General features: G+C 54.4%; 1 protein-coding gene across 1 annotated transcript in view; it reads right to left on the bottom strand.

Annotated features, from left to right (window-relative positions):
- Window positions 1–14,564, bottom strand: part of LOC146788700 (NACHT, LRR and PYD domains-containing protein 3-like) — a 447,514-nt gene that overhangs the window by 188,925 nt on the left and 244,025 nt on the right. The window contains exon 5 of the mRNA XM_085630084.1: window positions 2,746–2,913. Coding sequence (XP_085486210.1) covers window positions 2,746–2,913 — 168 coding nt within the window. The remainder of the gene's footprint in view (window positions 1–2,745; window positions 2,914–14,564) is intronic.

The raw sequence follows: 14,564 nt of genomic DNA, 5'->3' as shown, positions 1-14,564 counted from the left end.
GGGGACATGCTGAATTCAGGAGTGAGGCGCACTCCTTCACCCCCATCTTTTCCTACACAGCTGCGCAGCACTTAGTGCCAGCTGCTACGTTTAGTCCTGCGCAAAGTGCGCACCCTGACTTTCGCTGCATTGGCAGCGCGCCTTGACCTTTGGGACACCGGGCATTTGAGCCCTTTTTGGGATGGCCAGTTGGCCAGGGGGGCTGTCGAGTTTGTTAGGTTTATAGGGTGCCAGGCCCTACTGTAATTTTGGGTGCTAGGAAATGTGATTCATGTAGAATGATTTACGCACCTGTGTTGATACCTCTAAATGTGTTTTATGATTATGAGGTTGGTTCGCGTATTATGGGTTATGATAGTGAGAGTTATTCCCTAATGTAGTTATACTTAGGAGGTCAGGGGCCAAGGCGTTTAGACTTGTGAGATGATGGCCTCATGTGTTTATGATGGTGAGGTTGGCACAGAATGTAATTCGCGCCTGATGTGATACTGAGCATAATGTAGTTTCTGTTACAGGCTGATGCTAAGTACAGTGGTTACCAGTGGTTACTGGTTGTGTTCTATGTTTATGCTAAATTCTACATTTACTAAGTTCACTTTGTGAGGGTTCTGACAGTGGTCCAGGTGGCCCTGTCATGTGTAAATAATCCCTTGTAAATATGACCCAGTGCCAGGTGGCACCATGTATAATATGTGCTTACTATTCTATTGTGTTATGATAATACAAAGGCTATTTTTGATATAACCTTGTGGAGTTCCTTTGGTGGTGTGCCTGGTATGTTGTTGCTGTGTGTGTGCGCAAATGCTTTACACATTGCCTCCGGGATAAGCCTGACTGCTCGTGCCAAGCTACCAAGGGGGTGAGCAGGGGTTATCTTTGGCGTGTAACTTCCTTGCCCTGACTAGAGTGGTAGTTTCTGCCTGGCTTTGGCGCAAGCCTTAGCCAACCAGAAATCCAATTTCTAACAGTGGGACAATCTCCTCCCAAGCGCTACACTTGCCAACCCTTGGGTCTGACCACCAGTGAGTGCTGGCCCCACTTGGAGTACTTGGCATCACCTACCGCATGTCCTGACCTATAGCACTCATGGCCCTTGAGGACAAACTTCTGTCTTCTTGTCAAAGAACCCACTCTTTTTCGCAATAGGTTGGGGCTGAGTATACTTCTTCTGTGAACTATTTGGGGGGCCTTTAGAGAAAACTTTTTTTTTGTTTTTTTCTCACCACTGTTTCTTCTGTTGAGGACCCTGACAGTGAAGCCAGCCCATGGTTGGAGAAGGCTGATGCATTACCCCTTAATGCATGCCTGAGTGGGTTAGAGAAATTGTGAATGGCATAGCCACAGGCAAATGGGTGAAGTGTGGGAGAAAGCTACTATAATAACTATGTCAAATAATTAATTTTAGTAAAATAAAAAGATCGTGGCTAACAGAGACCTTAAAAATCCAATCGTTCTACCACTGGCTGCCACCCTCTTTCTTTTGAGAAAAAAGAAAAACAAGAAAGAAAGCAACTAAGAAAATAGGCAGCATAGAAGGCAAGAAGGAAAGAAATAAGGCATGAAAGAAAGAAGTAAGGCATGAAAGAAAGAAAGCAGAAAAGAAGGAAAGAAAGCAGAAACAAAGAGAAGAAGGAAAGATAGCAGAAAAGAAGGAAAGAAAGCAGGAGAGAAAGCAGGAAAGAATGAAAGATGGAACAAAGCAGAAAAGAAAGAAAGAAAACAGGAAAGAAGAAACGAATGCAAGAAAGAATGAGATGGGACAGAAATAAAGAAATAAAGAAAGAAAGAAAGAAAGAAAGAAAGAAAGAAAGAAAGAAAGAAAATAGGACAGAAAGTAGGGGAGAAGGAAAGAAAGCAGAAGGAAAGCAGGAAAGAAAGAACAAAAGCAATAAAGAAGGAAATAAAGGATAGAAAGATGGAAGGAAGGAAAGAAAGAAATAAAGAAAAAGAAAAGTAATGAAGGCATGATAGATGAAAAGGAATAAAAATTGCAAAGATGGAAAGAAAAAAGGAAGGAAAGATGGAAAGAAAAAACAAGGAGAGAAAAAGGAGGAAAGAAATATGGAAAGAGGGCAAGAAAGAAAAAAGGATGGGAGAAAAGAGGGATAGGTGTGAAGGAAAATAAAAAGAAAGAAGGAAAGAAAGAACAGAAAGAAAGAAAGGAAAGAAAAAAGAAAGAAAGAAAGGAAAGAAAAAAGGAAAGAAAGAAAGAAAGAAAGAAAGAAAGAAAGATCAAAAAGAAGGAAGGAAAGAAGGCAAGAGAGAAAGACAGCAAGATAGTGAGTAGTGACAGTGATAAAGTTTTATAAAGTGTGCAATTGTCAAGTGGATGGCACAGTAAGTGTTGCAGGCCCACTAGTAGCATTCGATATACAGGCCCTGGGTACATGTACTACCACTTTACTAGCGACTGTTATAAGTAAATACATGTGCCATTTGAGTATAAGTCAGCTTTCCCATGTTTGAAGGAGGGAGCAAAAGCACGTTAGCACTGGTTAGCAGTGGTAAAGTGCACAGAGACCTAAAACCAACAAAAACAATTTCATCAAACAGGAGGCGAGAAGGCAAATGGTTTGGGGAAAGACCACCCTAAGGTTGACAGGACTGGCAATTGTACTCACACAAGCTTCTCGAGCACAGGCTTACAAGTCAGAGGTACTCACACCTACCCCTCAGACCCAGACCTCCAAGATTGAGGTACTCAAAAGCACCTCTAGCCCAGGCTTCCAAGGCAGGGGTACTCACACTAGCCTTTCAAGCCCACGACATCGCTGCAGGATGCCCAGCAGGCCTGGGACACAGCCTTCCCGGAAGCAGTTGTGTTGTATATCCAGAATCTTCAGATTTTTCATCTCTTGAAGTGCAGGAGACAGGACCGCCATGCAGTCATCTGTAAGCTTGTTTGACCGCAAACTGTAAGAAGACCAAAGGCACAAAGTCTAATAAACTACTAGAGGAAACAACCTTCACAAAGTAAGTGTACACCAGAGGCAATTCTGGGCAGAACATGGGCATTCTGAGAAGAAAGCGCACAACTGAGTGGTTCTCCCAGAGCTGTAGTGATTATCAAAGTGAGAAAATAAAAAATACAACACAGAAATAAGTCATCATGATACTTAAATTATTCAGCAGCACGGCAAACGCTATGGGTTGGCTGGAGCAGGGCCATCAAGTGTCTTCTGCAAAGCACATGGATGTAGTGACCCAGTCTGGAACAAACCAAAGATGAAACTGTGCCAGAGAGGCATGCAGGGACCGCAACACTATTCACAGTGTCACACTCAGAAGGCTTCTTAGAAAATCAGCAGTAGTGTCACACGGAAACCCACATTCAGCAGACAACAGTCTGCACATGGAGCACAGGACACCCAACATGCATGCCATGATTAACACACAACACAGGTTTAAAGAAGATCAAAGACCCTCACAGGAACACACACATGTATTCCAGAAGGATACAAGACCCTCACAGGAACAGACACATGTATTCTAGAAGGATACAAGACTCTCACAGGAACACACACATGTATTCTAGAAGGATACAAGACCTGGGTCAACCAGAACAGCACCATCTAGTAGACAGTAGGCTGCATAAAATAAGACACACACCCTGCCTCGTGAAACCTCTCAAGAGTGCTACTCTATACAAAAACAAAGTCATAAAGTAAGGCAAAATATGTTAGTGTTAGAAAAAGTCCAATGTGGAATAGTCAGGATAAAGGAAGACAGGTGTTGAAAACTAGCAAAAAACGTTAACATATTTGTTGGAAGGCGAACCCCGAGGAGTCGGTGAGACCACCAAGGGGGGCCCTCGCACTGCACGAAGTAGCCGAGCGCTGCCGAGAAGTCTCCTGAGAGATCCTTCTCCTATCACGTACTAGCACAGTAACACCACCACACCGGACTCAAGGAGGTTGTCTCAAGACAAGCAATTCTTTATCATCAATAAAAGGTTACGAGTTCAATATTTACACGAAGGGATCGAGGGATCCACCAAAAGTCTCAATGTCTCTTTGGAAGGGTAGGGGTAGCGGGACAGTCTTTGGTAGGAATGTGGTACGAGGGTACCTGGGGCCCAGTTCTTATCCTCAAGCTGGAGGACCTCCGATCTCGGAGGGGTCGAGCCGCGACGGCGTCAGCAGGGCTCCGGCGTACAGTTCGTGGAGAGCCGCGATTCAATCAGCAGGGCTCTCAAGATGGTTTCTGCTCAGCTCGAGCCGCGACGTCGTCAGCAGGGCTCCGAGGGAGGTTTCAGCGAGGTTGGGCCGCGACGGCGTCAGCAGGGCTCCGATGTTCCAGGTGGTTCAGGAAAGGTTCACAAGAGGGAGCCGCGACGCAGTCAGCAGGGCTCGTGATGGTTCCGACAAGAGTTCTTCTCCGTAGGGTCAGCCGCGATTCGATCAGCAGGGCTCTGGACTCCGGGATACAACTGCCGAGCTGTGGTGGGGTCGCCCCAGATATAGGTCTGGAGCCCTTTGATGTCCGGACCCTTGCGCCCGAGGGGGCGGAGTGGCCGGGTGGAGGTGGCCAGACGCCCAGCAGGAGAGGCGCCAGGCCCAAGGGAGTTGCAGGGCGATCACACCTCGAGAGGGGAGGACAGTTGGGGGTCCCATCGATACTGTCCTCCGCCGGGGGCGATGAATGGTTCCTGCGGCACCCCCTGGCCAGTTCGTGGTGCCTCGATGTCGGGGCTTCGCTGGGGTCGAGGCCGGGTTGAGCGGGGTTCCCGCCGGCTGGTGTACGGGGTGACGTAGATGCCAACAAGATGGCGGAGCCATGAGGAGCATGCGACCACGTGCAGCTCCGGGTGAAGGGCCTTGGTGCAGTTCAGACGGGTGGCCCGTGACGGCCGGGGCGGGGAACGGGCACAATCCAGGGGTTTAAGGACCACGCCACGAGGCCGGGTCCAACAGGCGTCCCCCCCAGCCGAAGGCATGGAGAGTCACCCATCTCCTTGGGGATTCTCCTCGTCAAGGCGGAAGAAGCGGGACAGGCCGTCGGCGTTGGCGTGGTCATTGCCGGGCCGGTGTTCGACGTCAAAGTCCATCCCTTGTAGCGAGATGGACCATCGCAGCAGTTTGGGGTTCTCGCCCCGCATTCGCATTAACCATTGCAAGGGCCGGTGGTCGGTCTGGACCCGGAAGTGGGCGCCAAAGAGGTAGGGCCGGAGCTTCTTGAGGGCCCACACCACAGCGAAGGCCTCGCGCTCAATAGTGCTCCAGCGTTGCTCCCGGGGCAGTAGTCGCCGGCTGATGAAGGCCACTGGTCGGTCGAGCCCCTTTTCGTCAGTTTGGGAGAGAACGGCCCCGATCCCATACTCGGAGGCGTCCGTCTGTACCACGAACTCCTTCTGGTAGTCCGGGGCCTGCAGCACCGGAGCAGTACACATGGCCGTTTTGAGGGTGTCGAAGGCTGTTTGGCAGCGGGGTGTCCAGTGTACCTTCTTGGGCTGCTTTTTGGACGTTAACTCTGTGAGGGGGCCGACAATGCTCCCATAGTCCCGGATAAACCGTCGGTAGTATCCGGTGAGGCCCAGGAAGGCCCGGACAGCGGTCTGGGTAGTGGGGGGTTCCCAGGTCTGGATGGCCTCTATCTTTGCTTGGAGGGGGGCCACCTGCCCGCTCCCCACTTGATGGCCCAGGTAGGTCACGGATCCGTGGCCGATTTGGCATTTGCTGGCCTTGATCGTGAGCCCGGCCCGCTGGAGGGCGGCCAGGACGGCCTTTAGGTGGAGGAGGTGCTCGGCCCAGTGGTTGCTGTACACGGCAATGTCATCTAAGTAGGCCGCGCTGAAGGCCTCAAGCCCGGCCAAAACTTTGTTCACCAGTCGCTGGAAGGTGGCCGGGGCGTTCTTCATTCCGAAGGGCATCACCCGAAAGTGGTAATGCCCATCCGGAGTCGAAAAGGCGGATCTTTCTTGGGCGCCGGGGGTGAGCTGGATTTGCCAGTACCCGGCGGTGAGGTCCAGCGTGCTCAGGTAGCGAGCGGCCCCTAGGCGGTCGATGAGTTCGTCGGCCCGGGGTATCGGGTGTGCGTCCGTCTTGGTTACTACATTCAGGGCTCGGTAGTCCACGCAGAATCGCAACTCCGGGGGGTGGCCGGGAGCTGCGGCCTTGGGCACCAGGACGACAGGGCTGGCCCACGGGCTGTCGGAAGGCTCGATGACCCCCAGGGCCAGCATCTTCGCTACTTCGGCCTGGATGCAGGCCCGCACTCGGTCAGGCACCCGGTAGGCTCTGTGTCGTATGGGGGGGTTCTCCCCGGTGTCGACGTCGTGGACGCACCAGTGGGTCACCCCCGGGGTGAGAGAGAAGAGGGCTGCGTAGTCCCGCAGTAATCGCTGGCAGTCGTTGCGCTGTTCCGGGGTCAGGGACGAGGCGAGTTGGACCCCTTCGATCGATCCATCGTGAATGTTGGCTTGCAAGAGGTCGGGCAGGGGCTCGGAGTCGTCCTCGCCCCCCTCGTCGGTCGCCAGCAGCAGGCTCAGTTCGGTCCGGGCGAAGTGGGGTTTTAGCCTGTTAGCATGTAGGACCCGGAGGGGGTTCCGGGGGGACTCCAGATCGACCAAGTAGGTGACGGGGCTTTTCTTCTCCACCACCTTGAAGGGCCCGGTCCACTTGTCCTGGAGGGCGCCGGGTTTGACCGGGGCCATGACCCATACTTTCTGACCTGGCTCGAATTCTACGGTAGAAGTGTTGCGATCGTACCACCGCTTCATGTCCTCCTGGCTGGCCTCGAGGTTGGCTTCGGCAAGGGCTCGGAACTTGCGGGTCTGGTTTCGGAGGGTCAGGAGGTATCGGTAGACGTCAGGAGGGCCGCCTCGGGGCTTCATCTCCCAGCCCTCCTTGACCAGACTGAGCGGTCCGCGGACCGGGTGTCCATACAATAGTTCAAACGGGCTGAACCCCAGGGATTTCTGCGGGACCTCCCGATAGGCGAACAGGAGGCAGGGCAGCAGGACATCCCATTTCCGCCGGAGTGGTTCTTCTAGGCCCTGGATCATCCCTTTCAATGTTCGGTTGAATCGCTCAACCAGTCCGTTCCCCTGAGGGTGATATGGGGTCGTGAACTTGTATGTGACCCCGCACTGTTGCCACAGGGACCGCATGTACCTGGAGATAAAGTTCGTACCGCGGTCGCTCACCACTTCGCTGGGGAATCCCACTCGGGAGAAGATCCCCATCAAGGCCCGGCCTACCACAGGGGCCGTTATGGTTCTGAGCGGGACCGCCTCCGGGTACCTGGTGGCGTGGTCCACGAGGACCAGGATGAAGCGGTGGCCCAGGGCGGTTTGAGGGTCCAGGGGTCCCACAATGTCGATTCCGACCCGTTCAAACGGGGTGCTGACGGCGGGAAAGGGCTGGAGGGGGGCCTTGACCCGACCCCCCGTCTTTCCGCTGGCTTGGCAGGTCTGGCAGGACCGGCAGTGGTTGTCCACATCTCTCCGCATCCGGGGCCAGTAGAAGTGGGTCACCAGACGACTGTACGTTTTGTCTTGCCCCAAGTGTCCGGCGAGGGGCACATCATGGGCCAGGTTGAGAAGAAACTCCCGGAAGCGGAGGGGGACCACCAACACGCGGCTGGCCCCGAGTTCTGCTACTTTCTGTTCACTGTACAACAGGCCCTCGGCCCAGTAGATCCAGTGGGTGCCGGTCTGGTCACCGTTGGCTTGCGCGGTCGCCTGCTGCCGGACCCCTTCGAGAGAGGGACAGGACTGTTGCTCTTGCTGGAACTGCTCTCGGGTGGGGCCCCCTTCGTGTTGCCATTGCGTCAGCTCTGGTAGGGCGCTCGGAGAAGTCATCTCTTCGGGGGAGGATTCGCTGGACCCAGGGTCGGTGTCTGCTTCCTCCTCGCTGCTGGCGGGAGGGGGTGTGAGCCCCTCGGGTCTGCCGGTCCCGGAGGTCGAGGATGAGCGGGGGGCCTGGGCGGTCATGGACCGGGTGATGGCGCAGGCCCAATCAGCCAGTCCCAACATTCGGAGGTGCTCTCGTCGTTCTACTTGAGCCCAGGGGGAACTCTCCAAGTCGTTCCCCAGGAGGCAGTCGACCGGGGCGTCGTCGCGCACTGTCACCTTCAGCAGGCCCGTCACCCCTCCCCACTCGAAGGGGACCAGGGCCATCTGGCATAGGCTTTCACTGTTGTCGGCCGTCCGGACAGGGCACAGCACATTCGGGAGAATCTGTTCAGGGGTCACCAGGTGGCAGCGGACAGCGGTGATACTGGCGCCGGTGTCGCGAAGGGCTTCGGCCCGTTGTCCGTTGACCGTGACCTGCTGCCGGTACTTCTGGGTGTTGGTTGGGATGGGGGTGCAGGGTACCATCTCCCGGCTACCCAGGCAGACCAGGGACATGGCTGCCGGCTCCCACTCAGTGTTTTCTCGGTCGAGGGCCTCTTCTTCCTCTTCTCCTCCCCCCAAGGCGGCGGCTGTCAGCTGCCGGGGCGGGGGCCCGCCGGCCCCGTTTCTTCGGTTCAGAGGGCAGGCCGGGTCGCTGGCAAAGTGTCCGGTTTGTTGGCAGCCATAGCAGGTCACTGGTGGCCGTGGTCCGGGTCGGGCCGGGCCCACCCTTCGTGCTAGGCTCGGGGAGAGATGTGGCTGCGGTGGCCCTCGAGGGGGGCTCCTGGGGGCCCCAGCGGGAGGGTCTCGGTTCCTGTTCGGCCCTCCCCCCCCACCGCGCTGGCGTGGGGGTCCGCTGGGGTTCCTCTGGTACTCCCCCATTGAGCTCCGGGGGACCCGGGAGTTGACCCATCGATCGGCCTCGACGGCCAGTTTCCGCGGGTCGGTCATTTTGCTGTCGAGGAGGTGCTGTCTCAGCTCCACGAAGCAATTGTTGGAAAGATGTTCCCACACGATGAGGTCGACCAGCTGCCCGTAGGTGGTTACTTTGCTGCCTTTGATCCACCCTTCTAGGGCCCGACTAAAAAAGTCCACATATTCCACCCATGTGGTACCCGGGATTTTCTTGCAGTCTCGGAACCGCTGGCGGTACATCTCCGCTGTTAGCCCGTAGCGGGTGAGCAGGGCCTCCTTCATGTGATCGTAGGAGGTCATCACCTCCTCCGGTAGCTGGAGCAGCGTGTCCCGCCCTTCACTCAGGAATCGCCCCCACAGGCCTGCGCCCCAGTCTTTTCGGGGCACTCGATGGGAGGTCATGGCCACCTCATAGGCCTTGAACCATTGTTGGATATCGTCATTTTTGTAATACTCCTTGACGACCTCCTTCGGGATATGTACTTTGGCCTCTGCAGGCGGTAGAGTGTCTCTCGTACTGGGGGTGTTGGTCCCTCAGTTCTTGGCCTTGATCTCGAGCTCCTTGAGGCTGCGCTCGTGCTCCAGGGTGAGCTTCTTTTCCTCCAACTCCCGGTGTCGTCTCTTCTCTTCTATCTCTTCTTGAAGGCGTAGCTGCTCGAGGGCCAGTTTCTTTTCTGCCAGCTGGAGTTCGCCGTCCAGTCGCAGTCGGGCGAGCTCTAGCTCGTGGCTCCGGACCTTTTCCCGCTCTCGTATTTCTTCTTCGGAGAGGCCGGTTTCTAGGCTCTTTCGTCCTTCGGTTGCCGGGGTCAGTGCGGTTGCTGTGGTCTCCGTCAGGGGCAAGGGCCCTTCTTCCTGGGAGGGGCCTGCCCTGGCCTCCAGCCATGTCCTCAGAGCTTTCTGCATCTCTTCCTTGGTACCGAGGCTGGTGGTTGCAATGCCTTTGTCTCTGCAGAACTGTTTTAATTCCTTGTGCGTATATTCTTCCAGCCGTTCGGGCTGGAACTCCATTGTCGCGTTGTTTTCCTGGCTGCTCATGATGCTATTCGTTTGGATGGGTAGCTAGTGGGTACTGGCTGGTACGTACTGCGTTCGGCTCGGATCCCGTCGCTGGCCACCAAAATGTTGGAAGGCGAACCCCGAGGAGTCGGTGAGACCACCAAGGGGGGCCCTCGCACTGCACGAAGTAGCCGAGCGCTGCCGAGAAGTCTCCTGAGAGATCCTTCTCCTATCACGTACTAGCACAGTAACACCACCACACCGGACTCAAGGAGGTTGTCTCAAGACAAGCAATTCTTTATCATCAATAAAAGGTTACGAGTTCAATATTTACACGAAGGGATCGAGGGATCCACCAAAAGTCTCAATGTCTCTTTGGAAGGGTAGGGGTAGCGGGACAGTCTTTGGTAGGAATGTGGTACGAGGGTACCTGGGGCCCAGTTCTTATCCTCAAGCTGGAGGACCTCCGATCTCGGAGGGGTCGAGCCGCGACGGCGTCAGCAGGGCTCCGGCGTACAGTTCGTGGAGAGCCGCGATTCAATCAGCAGGGCTCTCAAGATGGTTTCTGCTCAGCTCGAGCCGCGACGTCGTCAGCAGGGCTCCGAGGGAGGTTTCAGCGAGGTTGGGCCGCGACGGCGTCAGCAGGGCTCCGATGTTCCAGGTGGTTCAGGAAAGGTTCACAAGAGGGAGCCGCGACGCAGTCAGCAGGGCTCGTGATGGTTCCGACAAGAGTTCTTCTCCGTAGGGTCAGCCGCGATTCGATCAGCAGGGCTCTGGACTCCGGGATACAACTGCCGAGCTGTGGTGGGGTCGCCCCAGATATAGGTCTGGAGCCCTTTGATGTCCGGACCCTTGCGCCCGAGGGGGCGGAGTGGCCGGGTGGAGGTGGCCAGACGCCCAGCAGGAGAGGCGCCAGGCCCAAGGGAGTTGCAGGGCGATCACACCTCGAGAGGGGAGGACAGTTGGGGGTCCCATCGATACTGTCCTCCGCCGGGGGCGATGAATGGTTCCTGCGGCACCCCCTGGCCAGTTCGTGGTGCCTCGATGTCGGGGCTTCGCTGGGGTCGAGGCCGGGTTGAGCGGGGTTCCCGCCGGCTGGTGTACGGGGTGACGTAGATGCCAACAAGATGGCGGAGCCATGAGGAGCATGCGACCACGTGCAGCTCCGGGTGAAGGGCCTTGGTGCAGTTCAGACGGGTGGCCCGTGACGGCCGGGGCGGGGAACGGGCACAATCCAGGGGTTTAAGGACCACGCCACGAGGCCGGGTCCAACAATATTTATGGAAAAAGGCATCACATTAACCAGCAAAACCTAAGGAACTGTGAGAACAGAAGGGATGCACGAAGTGATATCAAAGGACTGTAGGGAGAGACCAGCAGTGGCATTAGGAACTGAACACAAGTGTGGTATCCTAGGACTGGGGAAGAGAAGATGATTTCTGGACACACATGTAGTACCCAAGGAATGGGAATGAGAAGATGATTTCTGGACATGAGTGAGGTACCAGGGGACTGGAGAAGGTGCAGGTGCTTTCTGGAGACCAGTGTGGTACCTGAGGACTGGAGAAGAGAAGATGATTTCTTGACGAGTGTGGTACTCAAGGACACAGGAGATGATTTCTGGACAGGAGTGTGGTACTTGAGGACTAGAGAAGGTGCAGGTGCTTTCTGGAGCCAAGTGGGTGTCTAACAACTGCAGCAGAGAAGGTACTTTCTGAGGATGAGATGCTAGAGAGAAGGGAATTGATGTGAGGACTAGAGAAGAATAGGTGACCTCTGGAAATAAATGTGGATCTAATGTGGAAAAGAGCAGGTATTTCTGGAGATAAGTGTGACTTCCAGAGACTGGAGAACAGCAGGTGCTCTTTGGAGATGATCATGGATCAAAGTATAGAAAAAGTAGTTACTGTCGGGGAATGTGGTTGAAGGTTGGAAAAGTACAGGCACTTTCTGGAGACAAGTGTAGTCCCCAAGGACAAGAGAAGAGCCTCATTTCCAAAACCTAGAGAAAAGCCTCTGACGGTGAAACACGAAAGGAGGAAGTGTCGTGCTGAGGTATGGCAAAACACAGACGCTTCCTGAAGGTAACTTTGGTGGCCCAGGACTGAAAAGAGCAGATGCAGCCTCGAGGAGTATGCTGCTCAAGGACTGGAGAAGGGCAGGTAAATGTGGATCGAAGCCTGGAAAACAGCAGGGATTTTCTGTAAGTAATTTTGGTTCCTGGCATCGCAGAAAAGCTGGTTACTTTCTGGAGAAGAGTATCTTTCTGAATAACTGGAGAACACAGATACTTTCTGGAAAAGATCATGGTGCTGGAGAACTTGAGAAAAGCAGTTGCAGGAACACCAGATGCTATCTGCAGATGAGTGTGGATCAAAGTGTGGACAAGAGCAGGCACTTCTCAAGAGGAGTGTCATTTTCGAGGAGTGGACAAGAGCAGGTACGTTCTGGAGATGAGATACGATAGAGGAGGGAAGTGCTGTGTTGAGTTATGTCAAAAGGCAAATGCTTTCTGGAACTGAGAGTGGTGCTGGAAACTGAAAAAGAGCATTCAAGGTCTCAAGACGAGTGTGGTGCCCGCTGACTGGAAGATGAGCAGTTGCTATCTGGAGATGAGTGTATACTGAAGTCTCCAGAAAAGAAGGTACTTCCTGGAGCCAAATGTGGATCCCGAGGACTGGAGGACGAGGAGGTGCAATATGAAGATTAGTGTATACTGAAGTTTGCAGAAGAGACGGTACTTTCAGGAGAGGAGTGTGGCGGATGAAAATGCAGAGACGTCAAATGTAACCTCTACAGTGTCATTTTTAAAGCAATGGATGTGGAGTGGGGTTTTGGAGACAGGCAGGAAAGGGAATAACACGACTTCCCAATCAATGCTGTCACCGGGTTGTGTTTATGATTATCAGATTTGCACGGCACTGCTCTCCACCAACTGGGGCCTCAGAGAGCGTAACAAAATGGATAAAGATGAGAAAGCCTTGGGAGTAGATATAACACCAGAAGTGGGGGAACCAGTCGTAAGCATCTGACCACTAGGAGGAGCAGATTGAGGGAAATGTTCCAGGTGATGAAGTTATCCGAAAACTAGAGACAAGAGGAAGGTCTTTAAGGATCGCCTGAATGTGCGATGATCCTGTTCCAGTCTGAGATGGAGAGGAAGGTCTTAAAGGATCACCTGAATGTGCGATGATCCTGTTCCAGTCCGAGGTGGAAAGGAAGGTCTTTAGGATCGCCTGAATGTGCGATGATCCTGTTCCAGTCTGAGATGGAGAGGAAGGTCTTTAAGGATCGCCTGAATGTGCGATGATCCTGTTCCAGTCTGAGATGGAGAGGAAGGTCTTTAAGGATCGCCTGAATGTGTGATGATCCTGGTCCAGTCTAAGGTGGAGGGGAAGGTCTTTAAGGATCGCCTGAATGTGCGATGATCCTGTTCCAGTCTGCGGTGGAGGGGAAGGTCTTTAAGGATCACCTGAATGTGCTATGATCCTTTTCCAGTCCGAGATTGAGAGGAAGGTCTTTAAGGATCGCCTGAATGTGCGATGATCCTGTTCCAGTCCGAGGTAGAAAGGAAGGTCTTTAAGAATCGCCTGAATGTGCGATGATCCTGGTCCAGTACGAGGTGGAGAGGAAGGTCTTTAAGGATCGCCTGAATGTGCGATGATCCTGTTCCCGTCTGGGGTGGAGGGGAAGGTCTTTAAGGATCGCCTGAATGTGCGATGATCCTGTTCCAGTCTGAGGTGGAGGGGAAGGTGTTTAAGGATTGCCTGAATGTGCGATGATCCTGGTCCAGTCCGAGGTGGAGAGGAAGGTCTTTAAGGATCGCCTTAATGTGCGATGATCCTTTTCGAGTCCGAGATGGAGAGGAAGGTCTTTAAGGATCATCTGAATGTACGATGATCTGTTCCAGTCTGAGGTGGAAAGGAGGGTCTTTAAGGATCACCTGAATGTGCGAAGATCCTGGCCCCGTCCGAGGTGGAGAGGAAGGTCTTTAAGGATCGCCTGAATGTGCGATGATCCTGTTCCAGTCTGAGATGGAGAGGAAGGTATTTAAGGATCGCCTGAATGTGCGATGATCCTGCTCCAGTCCGAGTTGGAGAGGAAGGTCTTTAAGGATCGCCTGAATGTGCAATGATCCTGGTCCAGTCCGAGGTGGAGAGGAAGGTGTTTAAGGATCGCCTGAATGTGCGATGATCCTGTTCCAGTCCAAGTTGGAGAGGAAGGTCTTTAAGGATCGCCTGAATGTGCGATGATCCTGGTCCAGTCCGAGGTGGAGAGGAAGGTCTTTAAGGATCGCCTGAATGGGGGGGCACTAGGTGGCGCCGCGCAAGATGGCCGCACATATGTGAGGCTCCTGCCGCCCGGCGCATTGATTCGATATTTATCCTGCCCACGGGAGTTGCAGAGAACTGCCCGCGATGGTGCGCATGCCCTGGCACTGCGTGCATCACTGGTGAACATTTTCGGAGGATTGGAGGATTCCTGCCGTCGCGGAGGAGCTGCGATCGCAGAGCAGCTGCATCAGCAGGATCGCGGACGGAGGGAGACCCGGTGGGCGGCCCTACGGGAGTCCGCGGCTGAACACGAGGCGGCTAGGCCTTCGAGCCGGGAAGCGAGAAGTGAGTGGCTCCGGATCGGCGGAGAGTGGTGGCTGCCCCGGGAGGGGTCCTGGGCGCTGGCGGGTGCTGCCGGAAGGTGAGAGAGCTGCGGTGGTTGCACTACATGCTGAGACCTGATGCAGCCTTGAGGAGGCCAGGCGAGCGCGGGCCAAACTGCCGGGCTGAGAAAGACCCGTGGATAGAATCCTGCAATTGCCCGA

This window comes from Triturus cristatus, chromosome 10 (assembly GCF_964204655.1).
Source record: "Triturus cristatus chromosome 10, aTriCri1.1, whole genome shotgun sequence".
In the NCBI taxonomy this organism is placed as follows: Eukaryota; Metazoa; Chordata; class Amphibia; order Caudata; family Salamandridae; genus Triturus; species Triturus cristatus.
The sequence above is the reverse complement of the archived record's forward strand: the minus strand, read 5'-3'. Positions and strand labels throughout refer to the sequence as shown.